This window comes from Tyto alba, unplaced genomic scaffold (genome assembly GCF_018691265.1).
Source record: "Tyto alba isolate M040663 unplaced genomic scaffold, T.alba_DEE_v4.0 Super-Scaffold_9, whole genome shotgun sequence".
In the NCBI taxonomy this organism is placed as follows: Eukaryota; Metazoa; Chordata; class Aves; order Strigiformes; family Tytonidae; genus Tyto; species Tyto alba.
In genome coordinates, this window is record NW_024881330.1 from 31,780,749 (window position 1) to 31,799,476 (window position 18,728).

General features: G+C 46.7%; 1 protein-coding gene across 4 annotated transcripts in view; it reads left to right on the plus strand.

Moving 5' to 3' along the window:
- The first annotated feature begins 13,610 nt into the window (after positions 1 to 13,610).
- The window catches only part of TPD52 (tumor protein D52), a 125,991-nt gene continuing 120,873 nt past the window's right edge, over positions 13,611 to 18,728 (plus strand). For 3 of the 4 annotated variants that reach the window (XM_033007913.2, XM_042785787.1, XM_042785788.1), the window contains exon 1: positions 13,611 to 13,713. In XM_033007913.2, coding sequence (XP_032863804.2) covers positions 13,692 to 13,713 — 22 coding nt within the window. In that variant the 5' untranslated portion in view covers positions 13,611 to 13,691. Of the gene's footprint in view, positions 13,714 to 14,772; positions 14,882 to 18,728 lie in introns of those variants that run through there. The other variant, XM_033007912.2, reaches the window with a different exon arrangement.

Consider the following 18,728-nt stretch of genomic DNA (forward strand, 5'->3'; position numbering starts at 1 on the left):
TGGGGAAGGAGAGCTTGCTCTGTGTGTATTTCCATCCAGTGCTGCTGGATCTGATCCCAGCACTGTTGTGCAGAGCCATTCCTCAGGGTCCCTGTGTGGGCAACTTCAAAGGGGCAAGTGAGGCTGCTAGGCTGCCCATCCACTTCAAGCCTACCAGAGATACTTGTCCTCACTCGACATTAAAGACACATTAACAGCACAACCCCTCCACACAGTCCAGATAAGGTGGCAGATGTGTTTAGCAGTGGGAGCAATAGTACAAATAACATGTATTTTGGTGTTTCTTTTTTGTTATCTTTTTTTGCCAAGGACAGACCAGCTCCTTTAAATGGATTACTTTAATCTACAAGGATAACCCCTTGGGTTTTCACACTCCCTGCAGAATGAGCAGTGTGTTAAAAAGCTCTTCCCAGTAGCTTATCTAAACCTGTCTTCTGCTAATCCCCCAGTTTTAGTCTTGAAATCAAAATATGCTTTCTTTCTCCTTTTATCGAGAATTAGCCTGCTGAAGGTTTGTGAAAATTTTAGTTCCCACTAATGGGATTCAGTGTTCTTCTGACTGCTATTTGTCCAAGCAGATTAGGAGAAGGTGGAGAAAATTATGTTTCTAAATGGGGATGGAAAAAATGAACCTCTTTGCCAGGGTGCTGGGCACATCGCCTTCTCGAGCGTGTTTGGCTGTGTCCAAGGTTGTCTCCCCTGCTGCTAAGGGCTGTTGTGAAGAAACACAGAAGCAAGGGCCTGCTCCTCCTGCCTCGTGGGAGCTGTTTTTCGGCTAAGGCTTTACCCCTGGCCCCTGCCTGTGCTACGTCGCTGCTGTGCTGCAGTGATGCCTGCTCCCGGGCTCCTGCTGCTGCAACTCTGGCCCCGACCCAGCCCCAGCCCCTCCGGCTCAGCCTCCCAGCTCGCCCTTGGACATGTCTTGCTGCTGTGGACTTGCTTGGTGACCACGCGGCTGTGCCTGGCCCCCATCTCTGCCCCAGACCTGCCCCTGCCCCAGACTGGCTGCTCAGCATCCTGCCTCCTTGCTGCCGAGGGCTCTGTCCCGCTGGCCGTGCTGCCACGGAGCAGCACCGCCGTCCTCACAGCACCCTGACTGACTCACTTCTGGGCCTTCCACAGAAGTACTTAACCCCATTTGTTAATATTCTTTCCAGTTCAAAGCCCAAGTGAGACTGAATTGGCCTTGTGTGGCCGAGTGATGAAGCTGTTTCTGCCCAGCTCATTATTTCCAATGAGTAATATCAGATTTGTCAATATTTATACTGCATCCTCAGTAAAAGTCAGCTTGTTTAAACTGAAGACAATCTAAACTACGCTGATTCACACTGGCTGAAAAATCTGTCCACTTTTTCTAAACACTTAGGTTAAAATCCCTGAACCTTTAGAACAAGAGACATCTTGTGTTAATATCTCTGTGTTAATATTTTCCCATTATGTAGATCAGAGACTTGGGGAAATTACATTAGCACTTTCCTTCAGTGCCATTTATAGCTTTTGACAGCTTCCTGACATTGATAGAACGTGTTATGAAAAGCACAGTCAGAAGGCTGATGACACTGACTGAATTATGTTTTTATTAAAAGTATTATTCAGCCGTCACACAATGTCACATGTAAATATCCTCATGAGCTCCTAGTGAAGCAACGTCATTTATGCAAACGGTCTCTGTTTCCGCCGTTGCCTTTGCAGTGTCTGTAAGGATGCCACACCATGGAAGAGAGTAGGGTATGGGAGTCCTGAAACTCAAATCCACCCCTCCTGGTTTGTGGGTGATGCTGGGTGAAGGCACAGGACACATGAATTCCCAAGCCATAGGAGAGCGGTGTGAGATCCACCTTCCAGATGGATAAATTAAGCACTAAAAAGATATTTAGAGCCACTGTTTTCACTCCATTTTTTGTGTGAATAAATGCTTTCAGACTGACCTGCTTTATAATATTCAACTCTGAACTCAGTTGTGATGTATTACGTGGAGATTACTCGGACATGTCCCACTGCAGCGTGTACCTCACAAAAAGCAAAGATACCTCTTTGCATACTGGACTTACCAACAAAAACGTGTTTCATGGAAGTATATCCTGACTGTAGCTGTGTAAACCTGGGACTCATGCTGCCATCCATATTTATGCTTCTCCTTGGGTAGATTTTACAATTCAATTGTAAACTGCAAATCAATTCCTTGCTCTACAACTACATTACTGAAAATCCCAAAGCAAGGTACTGTAGAGCTGACCTGGAGTCACCACAGTGATGTGGCACAGCAGTTCCTTCAGCCTGCCATGTCACGACAGGGTGATGGACAACAAGAGGGACAGCAATATTGTACCATGGTTGACTGAGCCTGGGAAATGTGTTTCCCATTTGAATCTGGCATTGTTTTGCCAGTAAAAATAATAGCAATATGTTTGTAGGAGTGATCTAAAAATTGTAACTAATGGGTGTGGAAAATTAGTTCTGAGCACAAGCCATCAGATCTGTGGTGAGCAGGTCTTGCATCTTGATGTATGAGCCATAGCATTTGGTGGTTTTTCTCTAAGTCCCATTGTCTCCCCGTTCTTGATTATGTATGGCATTCACCTTCATTCTTCTTCTTTCTTTTATGGACTAGAGTTAATTAAGCTGCTTTGACTCCAATGTGCATGTGATCTAGATGAGGACAGCACTGTGTCATTAAAATTCCCCAGGAGGCAGAAAGATGAGTCTGAGGACATGATCAGTGTGCTCCCTCAAGCTTCTGGGTTGGAAAATAAAGTGAAAAGAATCAGAATGATATCAAGCACCATTTTTTTAACTATTTTCATGATTTTGGAGATTTTATTCTGTCTTCAACAGCAGCAATAAGGCAGTGGCTATTTAGGGAGAGCATGTGAGCCTGGTCACTTTGCATTGCTCACTTGTCCAGCACACGCAAGTACATTAAGGCTGTGAAAGGGTACATTCTTGCCAATTCCTTTTAGTATTTATAGTTCTGTTGTCCATGAAGAAGGAAAGACAAACCATGATAGAAGGCTTATGAGAAAGGAAAACTGCTGGAGCTTTGCTTTTTTTCCTCCTCCACCAGAGACACCTCAGGGTGCCTTCCTCTGGCTGCTGGTCTCTTGGATTGTTTCTGACCTCTGGTCTGCTGTTCTCTCCCTTCCTCCTGCTCTGGGTGGGGGATCCATATGGTTTTCAGGCTGGGAGTCTGCAAGCAATGCATGATGAGCATCAAGAATGGAATTCACTGCCAGCAGATGAGACTGTGGAACCACAGCCCCTGTAAACATTCATCGCACAGCGCCTGGAGGGGGAGTCCATAAACATCCCATGGAAGATACCATCGTTTTCTCTGGCTTTGATAAATGAGTACGTGTACCTTCCAAATGATGTCTGATGACTGTGAAACAACATAATTGCAGTGAGGTGGCAGTTGCTACAGAAACAGATCGCTGGAAGAGGCAAGCAATTAGGCAAGTAAAAGTCAAGGAAATCATCCATGTGCAAACTGACTTCCTAAACATCCACACCTGCTCTTATTGTATGCACTTGTGTGTGGATACATGGAGCATGTAAATAGGTGGAGTATTTATTATCAGCCAGTTTGAGATGTTATTTTTTAAATTTTTTTGGGGGGAGGAAGTGTACATCCTCTTTAAAAATGAAAGAAATGACCACTTAGAGGCAGAGGAAGCTTTGCTAAAAGGTCTGTCTTCCCCTGTCCTTATTTATTATTTAGTTCTTCAGCTGACATATTTAATACTGAAAGGCACTTGGAGACTCTAGTTTGAAAGAAATATGCTGCACAAAATCAAGCTTCCTCACAGGAGCAGGAAACATGTTCAAAAGTTAATTGCTTTTTCACAATTAAACCCCTATATTACTGCTCTATTCAATAAAGAAAAGGAACGTGCAGCATGTCTTTAATTTCTTCAAGATGCATATTATATGGTTATCCTGATTCCCCTCTAATTTTCTGTTTTGATAACAATGAAAACTTGCCACCGGTGAGTTGACTCTGACTGTATCTTGGTATACACAAGAAGAGAATTAGGCATGCTTTCTGTGTTAATTTCTCTTAACACTGAAATTGGCTGAAGACACAGAGCCACAAACTGATTTACTTTATAAACCCTAAGGATAAAGCACAGAAGAGCTGCAAAAGAAACCATGGACTTTGTCCTAGGCTGTTTTAAGTCGACAGTAGTAGATAATACATAAAGTGGAAAGCACACTGGAGACACCACTGTGTACTATTATCACAAGCAAAACAAAAACACAGAGTTCAGGGTTCAGAGAGAACAGCTGCAGATATTAGTTCTTCACCCAGGTAAGCAGGTACTGTCTCCAGGCTGAGCAACAAACTCATTCACATGCCCCTTTTCTTCACAGCAAACCAAAATACTGCTCATAAAGCTGCTGTAAAGACCTTGGTTAAATGATTAATTATCACAGATGTGTTAGGAGGTGAATTGTAGGACATGCTGCCTTAGGGCTTTTGGGCTCACACACTCTTTTGTACCCTCAAACTACGGCACCTCGAGATCTGTGTGAGTGTGGGGTGGCTGTCAAGCATTGACTTCTCCTGGTTGTGTGGAAGGGGGTACCTACAAAGTCTTTCAGTAGAAGGAGGAACAACAGGCAGCTGGCTGTTTTCTGAGACCTCCTTACAGGTGCTGAGGATGTTATTGTGTTTTGTATAGTCCCAGGGCTTTACAGAATGGATCACAAGTTTGACGTTGATAGTAGTCCCTTACCACTTTACTAAGTGAGTGTCATTAAGTGTAACATGTCACTGATTTGAGCCAGGAGCCCAATGTACCCACCTGGCAGAGGTGTGAAAGGATAAGGCTGTGACCAAGGTTCTGGCATGCATCGTGGGGTCCTGCCTGGGCAAACCTGACCAAGATCCCACAGCTGCCGACTTTGAGGATGAGGGAAATAAGAATAACTGTGAGTTGGAGTGACCAAGTGTGTTTGGCTATGTGAGGGAGAAATGGTGCAGCTGGGACTTGATGCATGTGCAAAAAGAGGGTGAACAAGCATGCACATGAGGGGTTGGACAGGTGTGTGAATGGCTACATTACAGAGGGAGGCAGGGAGATTACACAAATCCAGATTGTAACTCCATCCTCTGCTGTACTGCACACCGGGAGTTCTGGAAACAGCTTTACATTATTTATCTTCCAGCCACTTCCAGTTAGCAACAAGAAGCAGCCACCCTGCAGGGTGGTACGTCGACATGCCTGCAATGACTTTCCTCCAAAACCTCAAAGGAGAACCACCTTGCTAACAGCACGCTAGGAATGCTCAGCAGCCTCTGCTGCCATGAAGGGAACAGAATCTGTACTAAAACCAAGTCTGCCTATTAATAGTATTCATACCAAAACTCAGACTGTTTATTTAGCGAAGTAATGGAAATGAAAAATTTGTAATGAAAAACATGGTTTTGGGAGAACAAGGGGATTTTTGGGGCATAGAGGTTTGTCCTGGGTTGAGTGAGTGGTGGAGTTTTTTGGTGGCAGGGGAGGGGGCTATCGGGGCGGCCCCCTGTGAGAAGCTTCTCGAAGCTCCCCCAGCTCCACGTCAGCTCCACTTCTGTCTGGGAAATTGAGCCAATCGGCTGCGCCTCTGCGATAACGTATTTAAGAAGGGACGTGGTGACGGGCAGTGGGACTTGTGAGGAGGAGTTGCTGCAGCTGCATGAACACCAAGGTCAGTGGAGGAACGGAGGAAGAAAGGAGGGGGGAGGTGTGCCGGAGCAGAGACCCCCCTGTATCCTGTGGTGAGACGGCAGGGCGGCCCCCCCTGCCACCCATGAAGATCTACGGTGGAGCAGACATTGATTTACAGCCTGTTGTTCCTGCTCGGCTGATCAAGGTTCTGTGCCCGAAGAAGGCCGGGGTGTCATGGGAAAAGGTAGCCCTGCTGCTGTAATTCAGCACTGGGAGGATTGCAGCATGCGGGGGAGTCCCACGCCGGAGCAGCTCGGGAAGGGCTGCAGCCGTGGGAGAGAATCCAGTCAGAGGAAGTTAGTGACCCATGACGGAGCAGTGTGGGGAACGCTGCGGCCCATGGGAGGAATTCAAGTCAGAGAAAGTTTGTGGAGGACTGTCTCCTGTGAGAGGGGGACCACGATGGAGCAGGGGGTAACAAGTTTTGGACACTCCCCTCACCGAAGATGAAGGAAGTGGCAGCGCTGACTGCACCCCCCATTCCCTGCCCCTGCGCCACTGGGGGAGGAGGTAGAGATATCGGGAGCAGAGCTGAGCCCGGGAAGAAGGGAGGGGTGGGGGGAAGGTGTTCTCAAGATGTGGCAATGCTTCTCACTGTCCTACTCTGTTATGTGTTGTTAGTGTCTGTAATAAATGTATGTTCTTTTTTTTCTTCCCCTAACGAGTCTGCCTTTTGCTCATGATCATAAAAGGGGGATTTTCCCCCATCCCAGTCCTATCTTGAACCCCAAGCCTGGCTCTCTGTCCCTTCTCATTGCCGGAGGGGAAGGGAGAGAGAGGTGCTGCATTGTGGTTGGCTGTCAATCAGGCCTAAACCACGACAAGGTTTCACAGTTACTCACCGTTTTCGTTTGTATATTGATCTGGAGAGCTGCTGCTGCTGCTGCAGTGAGGACTGAGACTGGAGCTCTCAGAGCATCAGAGCTGAAAGAGAGAGCTGAGAGATGCAAATTTGGAATGAGGGTGTAAACATCTATATGTGGCCCAGATAGTGCTGTAGGAGGGTAGGGTGCTACCCTAAGGGGTGAAAGTTCTTTAGGTTACCGGTCAGATAACTGCAGGTACACTGCTTGCAATCTGTCAGTGGTGTTGCTTTATCGTGGCTTACACCCACACCCCCCCAGCGATTGCATGGGCAAATAAGAACACCCTCATGCTTGCATTTAGCACATGTGGCGATGTATAACTCAGGCATAAAATATACAGGCTTTTGCAAATGAAACAAGTACCTGGATTTTTTTCTCTGAAAGGAGGAAAAGTATAACTGAAACCCGCTCAGGCTGGGGATGGCAGGTGGCTGATTTTGCAGAACCACATCTGTGCCTCCTCGCTGCTGATGAGCAGGGAAGTGGCTGCCCCATTTTTGAGAACTTCTGGTTGAAGTTTAGGTTCACTGAGAAGTTAGATAAACTTTGTGCTACTTTTGAACAAATAGCTGTGTGGTAGGAAAAGAACAGAGGAGGCCTGCTTTAGCTGTTTTATTGTGGCTGAAATTGGAAGTATGGTCTGCCTTCTTTGGGAAAACTTCAAGGCGGGATTTTTGCTAGGAGTTTCAAAGTGAGTTTTATGAGATCAGGTAGGGACTATGTTAAAAGATGTAGCATAGTTGGCTTCACAGCAGCCTGAAGGGAAAATTTACACAGGTTATATCTGATTTGTGCATCTTGTGTTTCTGTGTGAGATTTTGATGGAACTGCCTAGTGGCTGCGTAATAGCAGCAGAGAGTAGACAGTGTTACTAGTAAAAGATTAATGAGATGAATGAATCTTTAATCTCAGTGTTTATAGTCTATTTTGTTGCTCTTAATTTCACTTTATGTTGGCTAGCTCAGTGAAATGCCTTATCAATGAAAACTGCAATACGCTTAGAAGCTTGAGACAAAGATTGGCTCTCTTCACGAGGCAGGATGCTACATTATAGAGGAACTATGAGGCTTGACTTTTTGTTTGCAAAATAGGGAAGGAAAAAAATCTACTGAAGGAATTTAAAGGCTGGAGTTCTATGGCTTGTGTTGTGCAAATGAGCATGCTTTTGCAATAGCCTTTTTCTGCTTGTAAAATCCATAAACAATTTGCAGCAGTTTTAGTTAATTAGGTCGTTGCTTTTTCTTCTCCCTTGTAACTTTTTAATTGGACACCTATATATTTCTTCTGGCTCCAGTTCTGCTTTTTTTTTGATCTCTTTCTAGAAAATTATAAATAATCGCTGTGTTTTGATTTACCAGTAATAAAGTGGACCTGGTAATACCTAGTCATCTCACGAGTATACTGAAAGTAAACTACCATTTGAAAAGCAACCCTAGATCCTCTGGTTCTTAATTACCATGTACTAACTGTACAGCACTGCAGCCTTAAAAATAATTTAGGAATGAGTTACTGAGGACATGACCTCATTTTATTCCTAGTATCATTTTTTAGAATGTGAAAATATTCCATTTTGTCCATTTTCTGGAATACAGTATTTGTGACATCAGTTAGTTGATATGGACGTATTTTAGCTAAAGCTTTGTTTACAGTATATTTACTATAGCAGTAAAGGTGCTTGCTGCAGATGGTAATGCATATGACAGAAAGGATGGTGCTCCTATCCTAATCGATATATTTATGTCATAACTGGAAACAGCTCGGAGGCTTGAGAACACATTATCACATCATTACTGGAGCTGTAATTGAGCAAACACTATCAAAGGAAGTTGTGGTATAAAAGTAAGTAAGTAATGAGAAGTTAGAAACATTTCTTCTGCTCATAAAGGGAAGTAAAGAGTGGGGGTGTGAAGGAGGAGGGGAAAGGAGAAATACAAAGTATTCCTAGATATACATGAGTTTTAGTAACTCTGCAAAGGGGAAAAGTAGTGACATTAACATCAGATTGCTAGTTGCATTTTATCATTGCCTTTAATGTAATGAAGCTTACAGCATTCATGCATCTGTGTGCACATCTATGCTGAACTTCTTGTATCTCATGCAAAATAAGCCTTATGATGAGTTTTGGGGTCTTAATTAAAATAAGAACATAGACACTCTTCCTTCACTGGGAAATGATGAAATAACCAAGAGACAAAATCCAAACCCATGGGGTGCTCTAGCTCTCCCTCTAGTGTGTCTGCATCATATGTAACACAGGGTTTTAATTTTTTTAAAAATTTATTTTTACATGCCCTCCTTCTCCCCCCCCCCCCCGACCTATTTATCCCACACTTGCTAGCAGCTGTACAGAGTGGGTGTCAAATGCTGCTACAGATGGGAGGCATGAGCTCCCAGCTAACAGCCTTTTGCATGCACATGGTCAGATTAGTTACAGGAAAGGAGTTTCATGTAGGCAGGTGTCATGAAGCCTGGTCCTTTGATGGAAGGTTTAGTTCCTGTAAGGATTTGCGGGTTTGTCCCAGGACAAATAACCATCTTACAGCTCGATGACCACTGTGCAATGCTTAGGGAAGTTTGTCTATGGTGACTACTCGGCTGAAGACCTCCATGTTCTTTTGAAAGCATCTTCAGCAGTCCTGCTCTAAATGTATTGACACCTAAATGATTAGAACTGCAGGGTGATCCTCTTCTAAATCATTTAACTAATTCAGAATTTATCTACTACTTGCAAAAGTGGCCTTAGACTTAGAGATACTTAGGCGTTTGAAGAGGGAGAAAGGTATCCGCAGATATTTTCGGCAATGTACAGCACTTAGCTTGTGGTGAGGTGGGAGCCTGTGGGATTTTAGAATCTCACTAGGCATCTCATATCTATTCCAGTGTGTACATAGGTATGATCTTGACCTGTAGACACTAAGAGGTGTGAAGGATTTATTTTCCATGAAAGGCTTTTAGCGGGAAATACATGAGTCAAAACTATGGACCCTTTGACTTGCTAGTCAGCTGATATCCAGCCTTCAGTGCCTCTTTTTGACAGTACAGTTAATTGGGCACAGGCAATTCTGCTTTTAGGGATTTCTAATACTGCCTCAGGTGGGACACATTGCATAGATTTTCTGATCCAAAGCACGCACCTCTGGCTGCCAGGACTTTGATCCAGTAAGTACTTTCAGGGTTATGCCTGGTGCATCAGGCAATAATGTAGAGGGAGAGAGTATGCTTGCTTGTCTGTTTTCCTTCCCCTAATATCCCACTGATATTCACCAAGGATATGGAAAATACAGGTTCATTGAATAGCTACAGTTTTGATTTACCCCTGATACTGATGGTTCAGTACGTACTTGTCTTCCCTGCTGAAGGGGTTTTGAATTAGCACTTTGCAGGAGAGTGCCCAAGCCAGCAGGTTATGGGGAAGGGGCTACCTGGGGAGCCAGAGAGCAGTGTGAATACCATCCTGCCATCAGGGATGTTGTGTAGGGAGGAAAAAAAAAAACCTCTACATCACGCTGAATATTTAATAAGGTCCTTAGTAGAATGCAGCTGAGCAACTAGGCTCTTCTCTTGCTAAAATTTAATATCAGACTCTTTTGATCCCCTTACCTTTTTTTTTTTTTTTTTTCATATGCAGTGGAACTATTTCCATTGGAGTGACTGAACATCATCCTAACCCATGGCAGGGTGCTTCCCCCTGAGCCTGGGACAAGTTTATGGGAGTTAAGAGCTTAGTTCCCTGCCTAGAAAAGGTAGCTGAACTCAGGTTTAGGTTAACAAAATCCCTCTAGGCACTGACTTACAAAGGAGCCAAGCTCATGGTGCTGTTTTGTTGCATTTTGAAATAAAACGTTGGACGTGTTCCTTAGGAAGGATTTCTCCCAGAAGATGACTCAAGGCTGTGAATGAATGAGGACATTTTGTGCCAAGTAAAGTACTACAACCAACCCTGGCAAAACAAAGGATTGGGGACAGATTTCTTTAGCACTTTTGAGTGCTTAAGTTATGTGACCTATGTGATTCAGGTCTAAAATGCTTTGGGACTTAGCCTTCTCAGTAGACACAGCCCACTCTGCGCACTTATAATTGTAGAGTCTTGCTTGTGTGTGCCGTTAGACCAGCATAACGGCTACCTTGGACTAGTATAACCGATGATCATCCTAGTCAACTCTGTGTACGTAGGAAAGTATCTCTTCAGAGGTAATTGCATGTGTAAGTACAGCAGGAAAGCTAAAGAGCAGGAAGGTTTTTTGAAAAATAATTAGTTCTCTTAAATCCAGATTCTTCACTGACCTTGGCAGTAATAATTCTTTGAAACCTTGGCCTTTATTCAATTCTGACTGCCTTGTCTGTTACTTTCAATAAACAGCTGATCTAGGGGGAATGTATTTTAAAACTGGGCTCTGACTCCACAGTGGGAGACCTAGCCTATCTGTACGGCAGAGCGCTGTGAAGGCTCAAGTGTTGTGAGTGTGAATGGAAACATGACATACAGCTATAATGTGAGCTGCTTCTGTGTTTTGCTGCTCTACTCGTATTCCCATACAATAAATGCTCCTTGCACAGGGGAGGCCCAGTCCCTCTCATGACAAAGTATTTTGAAGTCCTGTATTTAGGTGGATAGTCCCAAGTTCAAATAGGCTTGCCTTCTATACACATATGTGCTTCTTTTTATTTTTGTAACTGACTGGTAGAAACAAGAAGTCATGGACACAAAGCTCAGTAGCTCAGTACACCCCTAGTCCCACTGTCCTTCACTTTTGTCCTTTTTCATAAAGACAAAAAGACCTTCAGGACAGATTCAATCTTTTCTTCTCAGTTCATTTATATTCTACGGTCATAATTGGAGCCCATAGGCAATATTCATACTGCTTTTAACAGGCATTGGTTTGAGTAACAGATGCTCATTACAACGATTCCGTCTCCTCGCTAGTCAGGGCTATGTGTAAAAAGGGAACACATCATTGTACTTGGAGATGGTGGGTTTTGACTGCCTTCCCATGTAACATCTTTCTGGACAGGACAGCTGGGGACCTGGTTGGGCTCTGATCCCACAGGTAGCCCCGTCGCCACTTTGAGGGGGGCCACAGCTGCTAGGGGAATCGAACTGCAGAGTGCCTAAGGGAACTGGGAAGGGGGGATTTCTAAACTTAGACACCTAGTTCAGCAAAACTGGGGCAAGGCCCTGTATGTTAAGGCTACGCCTGCACTGAACAGGGCATTCCTCAGCTGGGTGGTTGGTGAGCGAGTCAGCGGTGGTGCGCTCCACTCAGACTCGGGTGGGCTGCTGGGAGAGGGTACTGAATCACCTCTCCAGGTAATACATCTGTCCTGATTGCTAGCTCTTGCTTTTTGGGATGTGCTGGTGAGGTACTTCTGCCCCAAAAAGAAGCAGGGAGACTCTGACAGCTTCACTGCTCTGTGAGCTGGTTCCTGACAGGCATTTCAGTGCTCTCAGGGCTGCTGCTAGTGCAAAGTAGCTGCAAAGGGGGGAAAAATCTTAATGCTGTTGATGATCTGTAATCACAGTGGAAGAACATGTATCACATATCAGCTGCTCAGTGGGAAAGCTTGGGACTTCAAGTGGAGCACTGTGGGAAAAAAATCTATTATTTTTTTCTTTTTTTTTTTTTTTTTAAAAAGCAGATGTACCTTCTTAGATATCTATTTGAGTTTATTTTTTGAAACAGTCACAAAACGTGACAGACACATGGAATGAACTTCTGGTGAGAATCATATATTTGGGCAAATTAATTTCTGTGCTTTGCAATAAAACAGGGTATAAACATGCAGGGATATATTCTGATCTACTTGCTATTTTTATGGCTGCATTGTAACAACCTCCTGCTGCAGCTCTGCAGATCTTAGAACAGAAGCAAGCGTTCCTTTATCCCAGCGAAAGCTCACGTTCCTCAGCTGCCTCATAGAATGAAAAATACCTGGATTTGCTGCTGCTGTTTGTTTTCCAAAGCAAGGACATCCTGAGTTGGCACCCCCTGACACTCTATTGTGCTCTGCTTTAGCATGTGACCGTGCATGCTGAACACTGGTGACAATTTGGCCATTCACACAGCCCCACGCCGTGGAGGCCTTGCTGCTCGTTCTGCATTGATCTGTTTGAACAAACAAATCCATAGATGTCAAGGATTTGAAAAAAAAAAAAAAAAAAAAAGCGGAGTAAAAGATCTATTTGGTAGCTTAATATTCTTGGTAGTCTTGTAAAGCAGCTTACTGGGCAGACTACGTAATGACAACTTCCCTGCGCTCGGTGTTATTTGAATAGAAAGAGCTCAGACTGCAGCTAGGGCAGTTGGTGGTGGTTTTCCTTTCCACTGTTAAAGCCTCTTTCACACAGCCACAATGCATCGTCTTGCCTGGTGTAAGTGCTAGTGAGCCTCACGGGGGGAATCTCCAAAGCACAAACAGAGTTTAATTTCCTCAGCGCGCTGCAGCTTGTGAGGGCGCGCTGAGGGACGCCGAACAACCAGGCGGGAGAAACACCGGTGGCGGCGGCTTCCACGGCACCAGAACTGCCCCTCGGCAGCCGCCGTGCTTACACAGCCCCTTCCCGCTCGTCCTATCAATTCCAGACAGCGGGTTCTTCTCGTCGCTCCTCATCCAGCCCGTGAAAAAGTTGTGTGTTAACAAACGCAGACGGCGGGACGCCCCGCGGCGTGAGGGGAACTCTCGATTGGGGCTTGGCCGAGGGGAAGGCAGTGCGGCTGGAGAAAGGGCGGGGGGGCTGTGCTGGGACGAGCCCTTGGGTCCAGCTTTAGGACTCCCAGTACCGGATGAAAAGCGCGGCGGGAACGCAACGCGAAGACCCGGTATGCTGTGGGGCGGTTCGGCCGGTTCTGAGCTCCTCACAGTTCCAGCACACAAACCGCGACGGATCCCGGTCCCGGTCCCCGTCCCCCCCCCCCCTTTCCCCCCCTCAGCTGCAGGGCCAGGCCGTGCTCCCCCGCCGCCCTCACCTGGGCGGGGCGGGGCGGGCCGCTGACTGACGTGCGGCGGCCCCGCCCCCCCCCCCCCCGCCGCTGGCGCGGGCGGTGCCTCGGCTGCCACCCGGGAGGCGGCGGTTGCCGAGCCGAGGGGAGCCGCGACCGGCGCCGGGGCCGCCATGGAGCCCCTGAGGGACCAAGGTAGAGCGGGGGCTGCCGCCGCGCCTCGGGTGGCACCGCCTGGCGCTGCCGTGCGGGGAGGGGAGGGGAGGGGGGGACACGGCGGTTCCTCCCGCAGCCCTTCCGCCGCCGGCACGCTCGGCCCCGACCTGCCCTGCCCGCGGCGGGCCCCGCGCCGCGCTGCCGGGGCTGGGCGTGAGGGGCTCGGCTGGGGCCCGGGGCCGGTCCCCGGGGCCTGTCGCAGGGCTGCGCCTCCCGCCGCGCCGTCAGCTGGCAAAATGCGGAACGGGGGGGGGGGGGGGGGCGGGTGCTGGTTTCGCGGCGGGGCGGGGCGGGCGGCACAGCCCGGGGCACCCCCCCCACACCCCACCCCGGTGGGTACCGCCACTCCCCGGGCGGTAAATCCCGACCCTTTCCGCCGGGGTTAGAGGCGCGAATAAACTTTCTGGTTTCACCCGGGAGTGAAAGTAGACCGCTTCCATTTTACGAGCGTGTAACTTTTGATGAACCGGCGCTCTTTGTGCGGTTTGTTCCCTCATCGTTCTCTCCCCACCCCTCACCCCCCGGGCTGCTGAGCCGCTGGCAGCTCCGTTTTGGCCGCTGCGGCTCGGCTCCGGAGCGGTGCCAGGGGTGGCGCCTCCGGGAGCTCGCCGGCGTGGCTCCGTGGGCTGTGGAAGGGGACGGTGCTTCACGCGTGTGTGCGTTTTGCCTGGGGAACGCCGTTGTCCTAGGTGCCGCGGTTGCACCGCTCTCCCTAAAACTTCGTGGTTTTTTTTTTTTTTAAAAACAAAAAAAACCTTGGAACTGCTGGCCAAGGGAGTAGTTGGTGCCTTGGCGAGGGCTGGCCTGGATGTGGGCAATGCAGGATCTCTTGCTATGAAATCTCCCACAAAGGTGCATTACATGGATCAGTAGGATATATGTATCAGGTGGTCTTTTATATGGTGTGGTACTGAACTATATGCCAGCTGCTTTCCGCTGGACAAGGCAGGCTGGGGTCAGTAAACTACTTTGAGTAAGTTGTAAGGCTGGTTGGCTCAGCTCAGTGTTTGCACCCTCGGTCTGATTTCATTCGGCGTTTTCCTGCTGAGTGTGATGGGGACGGTAGGATGTGGCAGCAGTGTTGGAGGCACACGAGGTTCCAGGAGTGTAGCCCCTGACTGCGTGGTCAAGCTCACTGCTCTGCCAGGTGAGCTCATTCAGGTACCAATCTTGATCTGTTTGTGCTCTTGTTTAAGTGTTTCAAGGCTGCTCTAGCACACTTGTACAGTTAGCAATGACTTCCAACCTTCTCTGCATACAGCGAAAAGAGCAAGTTACATTTGCAGGAGCAGAAGATAATCTGGTGAGGGGGCTGAAGCTCCTCAGGGAGGTTCCTTCAACCATTCTGAAGTCCTGTGTCTATCGATATATGTAAATTAGTAAAAAATGAAACAAACCCTGTTCTTGAGGACTGACAAACAGAACTGCTCAGCCAGGAAACTGCACTACTGTCAGGTCAATCAGGATTTTAATTCCAACTGCAGGAGTGTCAACACAGATTTCAGTATTTGTCCTGAAGTTCTTTCTTTGTGTTTGAGCCTATTAAATGGCAAACACCTGTATTGCAACTGTAGTGTCTTGAACAACTTCTAATGGAAAAAGAGAGTAAAACACTGTTATCTTTTGTAAAGCTTTAATGACAATGTTGATACTTTCTAGAGGCTTGTTTTGCTATCAAACTAATTTCTCTATAAATATTGCGTTATATGAAGAGGGTACAGTGCCTCAGGTTGTGTATCAGAATAGTGTACCTAGTGTGATGGAAGTGACTGTTAGAGAGCAAACATGGTGCAACGCCTTCTTCCTCTGCATTCTTTTTGGAGGTGATGATGCCATTTTCTCATTTGGGTGAGGTGAAGACCTGAGGGTACAGCAGGAAAATCGAGACTAGCCAACACACTTGTGCCTGGTCAATGGTTTCTAATGCTCTGCTAGTTAGCCTTCAAAGACCCACTTCCCTGGCAAACTGGAGTGCTTGTGTTGGAAATTGTTCTTGATGATATGATATTACTCACCCAAGCCGTGTACTTGGCAAAAATCCAGGCTGCCAGGTCCTGTTTCTGGGGCTGGCTTAAACATCCTGCATTGCCTCCTCTAACTAGAAATTAATTTGTTTAAAAGTGTGAGTCAGAGGTTGTACTTTTCGTTGTTATGATGGCAGCTTTCTCAGCTAGTGAAAGTTAAGAGGTGGGAAGAAAACCTAGATTATAGTTAAGACTGCAGCCAAACTAGACAAGGCTCGTACTCCAGGTGTATAATGTCTTTAAGTCTTCCCTCTCTCTTGAGCAGTCAGGTATGGCAGCAGTCCTGAAAGAGTTGTTACTAGCCTCCCATCAGCAGCATCTGAACCATTGAGTAATTTTTCACTTGAAGACTTGACGTTTATTTTTTTTAGGTGCTTGTTTGTTTGTTTGTTTTGTTGTTGTGTTTTTTTTTTTTGTCCAACTGCTCTGGAAAGTTTGGGCTGCAAGCACTTGGGGTCTCTTACTCTGTGATTACAAGCGCCAAAGCAGTGGTGTTGTCTCAAGTCAAATGGATATAATAATCTCCTGAGATGAATGCCTTGTTCTATTGCTTTGCATTAAGTTGCCTTGAACAAAAATCTGGTCTTTTGCTGTGTGGACTCAGTTGCTGAATGGACTAATAACTGCAGTTGTGTTTTTGCAAAGATTCTGGCTTTTCCCCACAAAAATTGTGAACCTGATTTTGCTTGTGAAAAGAGTCTATCTGTGGCTTGTCACTGTTATTGTTAGTGCTGGTATGGTTCACCACTGGAAAAATAAGGATGAAGCTGCCCCAACAGTAGAAGCAATGTGCTGGTGTGCTCTGAATGAGGAGACCATGCCACCGAGCTGTCTCATGGAGACATGCGACACGGCACAGTTACCTAGTAATCCTGTATGTCCGATGTTGTGTTTAGGGAGGTTCCTCTTATGCATCAGCAGCTCTTAATTTAGTAACCTGGTGTTTTTCAAAATCTTCTGGTTTCGTGGGACTCAGGAGTCCTAAAACATTACACATGATTTCTTGAGAGAGTATGTAAGGCTTTCTTTTCCTAGAGCCTTGACTTGCATTTCTGGGACTGACAAAATGGTCTTTAATGTTCCTCCTGTCCTACTACCAGGAACAAGTTCTTTATGCACAAGATTTCCCCTGTTGCCATAAATGGACAAAGCTGTACCTTTTTCTACTGCTTTATTTGTTTTCTTTATCACTGGGTACTTGCAGTACTGTAGGTAAGAATTTTTTTTTCCCTTAACTAGCAATTGTGAAATCAAACACTTGTCAGAACTGCAAAGGAAGAATGATTTCACTCAGCTGAGTGTCTGTAGCAGTGACTTGAAGATGGAAAAAAATAGCAGAACAGTTACATCAGTAGACCCCTTGAACAGCAGCAAGCCTTTTCCTCTCTTGCATGAAAAACTGTCTGTGTGTGTAAATCTCGTTGTTCTGACTTAAGCTGAGGGTCCTGGTTTGACAGGGTGGTGTTGTGAGTTATTTAATGGCACTGCTACCTTCTCTGCATTGCCGGTGCATGAATGAGGCACTGAAATGCAAGGGATCAGTGCGCTCTGGTGGAGGGTCGCTGGAGCAGCTGGTGCACAAGCAGCTGCCCGTGCATCGGCGTGGGGTGGGCGGCTGGAAGCTGGAGCACTGTCAGCTGTTTCTGCCCTCTCCAACACTTGGGCATCGAAGGGTAACTTGAACTCTCCATTCGTGCTCTCACCCACTTCAGGAGGAGGTGGAGGAGGGAGCCTGCCCAGGTCTCCAACAGTGGAGAGAGGCTGTTGCTTGTGGTATGCGTGAGTCTTCTGTCCCTGTTCCCTGTAACCAGCGCTGTCACATGCAGTTAAGGCAATCCTTCACCCAGCCAGAGGAAAGCCTGCTCTCAGACCTTTTGGGGTAGGGAAAGCTTAGCTAAGGATCTGCTTCCTTTGATCCTCCAATGAGGCCAAGATATAACTGCTTGGGGCTTTTAAAATCCCAGTGACGTGAAATTGATGCAAGTCCTGTTTGTTCCAGTTTCCAACACTTTGAAGCCCTGTGAAACAGCCCATGGGTTCCCCTTTCTCCCACTGCAAATGCCTATCTAAGCAATGGGAGACCTTGGAGGCTCAGTCTGACCTTGCTGGCTCAAAAAAAAAAAACCTGTGCGTAGGCTCTGGTTTAAGAGCTGTACTGGTGTAGGCTGGGCAAGTGCCTTGCTCAGCTTGAGCTGCGTGCTTTGTGGGTAAAGTGGGAACAGCTGATTTTTATGGCTGAAGTTGGCTGCCATATGTTAACACCTCTCCTAAAGCTGGCCTGGGCACAAGTGCTATTGAGCTGCTTTCAGCTGTGCCTGGAGACTTCTGAGCACGGCCCCTTCCATCTGCAGGGGCTGGCAGTAACCATGTGCTGCACTCTAATCTGCCTTGGGAATTTTATTTGTATTAATTTTTTTGCTCGTGTCTATCTTGTACATGCATTTATTTTTTTTTTCCCCTGTCATCTACAGCTGCTAAATACAGTAGCCCTTGACTAACAGCCTCTGCTTCATGAGCCAGATCCCAGCATAGTCCTGGGACGAGCAGGCTGGTGAGGGAAACGGGTGTTGGGGCTTCTGATGCTTTTTGACTCTGCTGGCTGAGGGCATCCTGAAAGCTATTTTGGCTGCCCTGAGTGTTTTAAAGGCTGGGGTGCTGAGTAGGTTTTTCTTCACAACCATTTGCTCTTTTAACAGGGAGGGATCCAGACAGTTTTTCTGGGGAGGGAGCCCCTTAGCCAGTACAGAGAAATTTTGTGTGAAGTCAAGAGACTAACTAGATTTGCCACCTAAAATCAGTGAGTTGTTTGTGGATTGCTGATTCTTAAGGGTGCTGGACATTACTGCAGGTAAGGGAGGATATCAGCTGTATCTCTTCAAAAAGTGATGTTTCCATGGCAGCAGATACAGTGCAGGGAGTCTTCTTGAAAGCCAGTGTTTTCTTGACCAGCTTTCAGAAGAAAAAAACCCC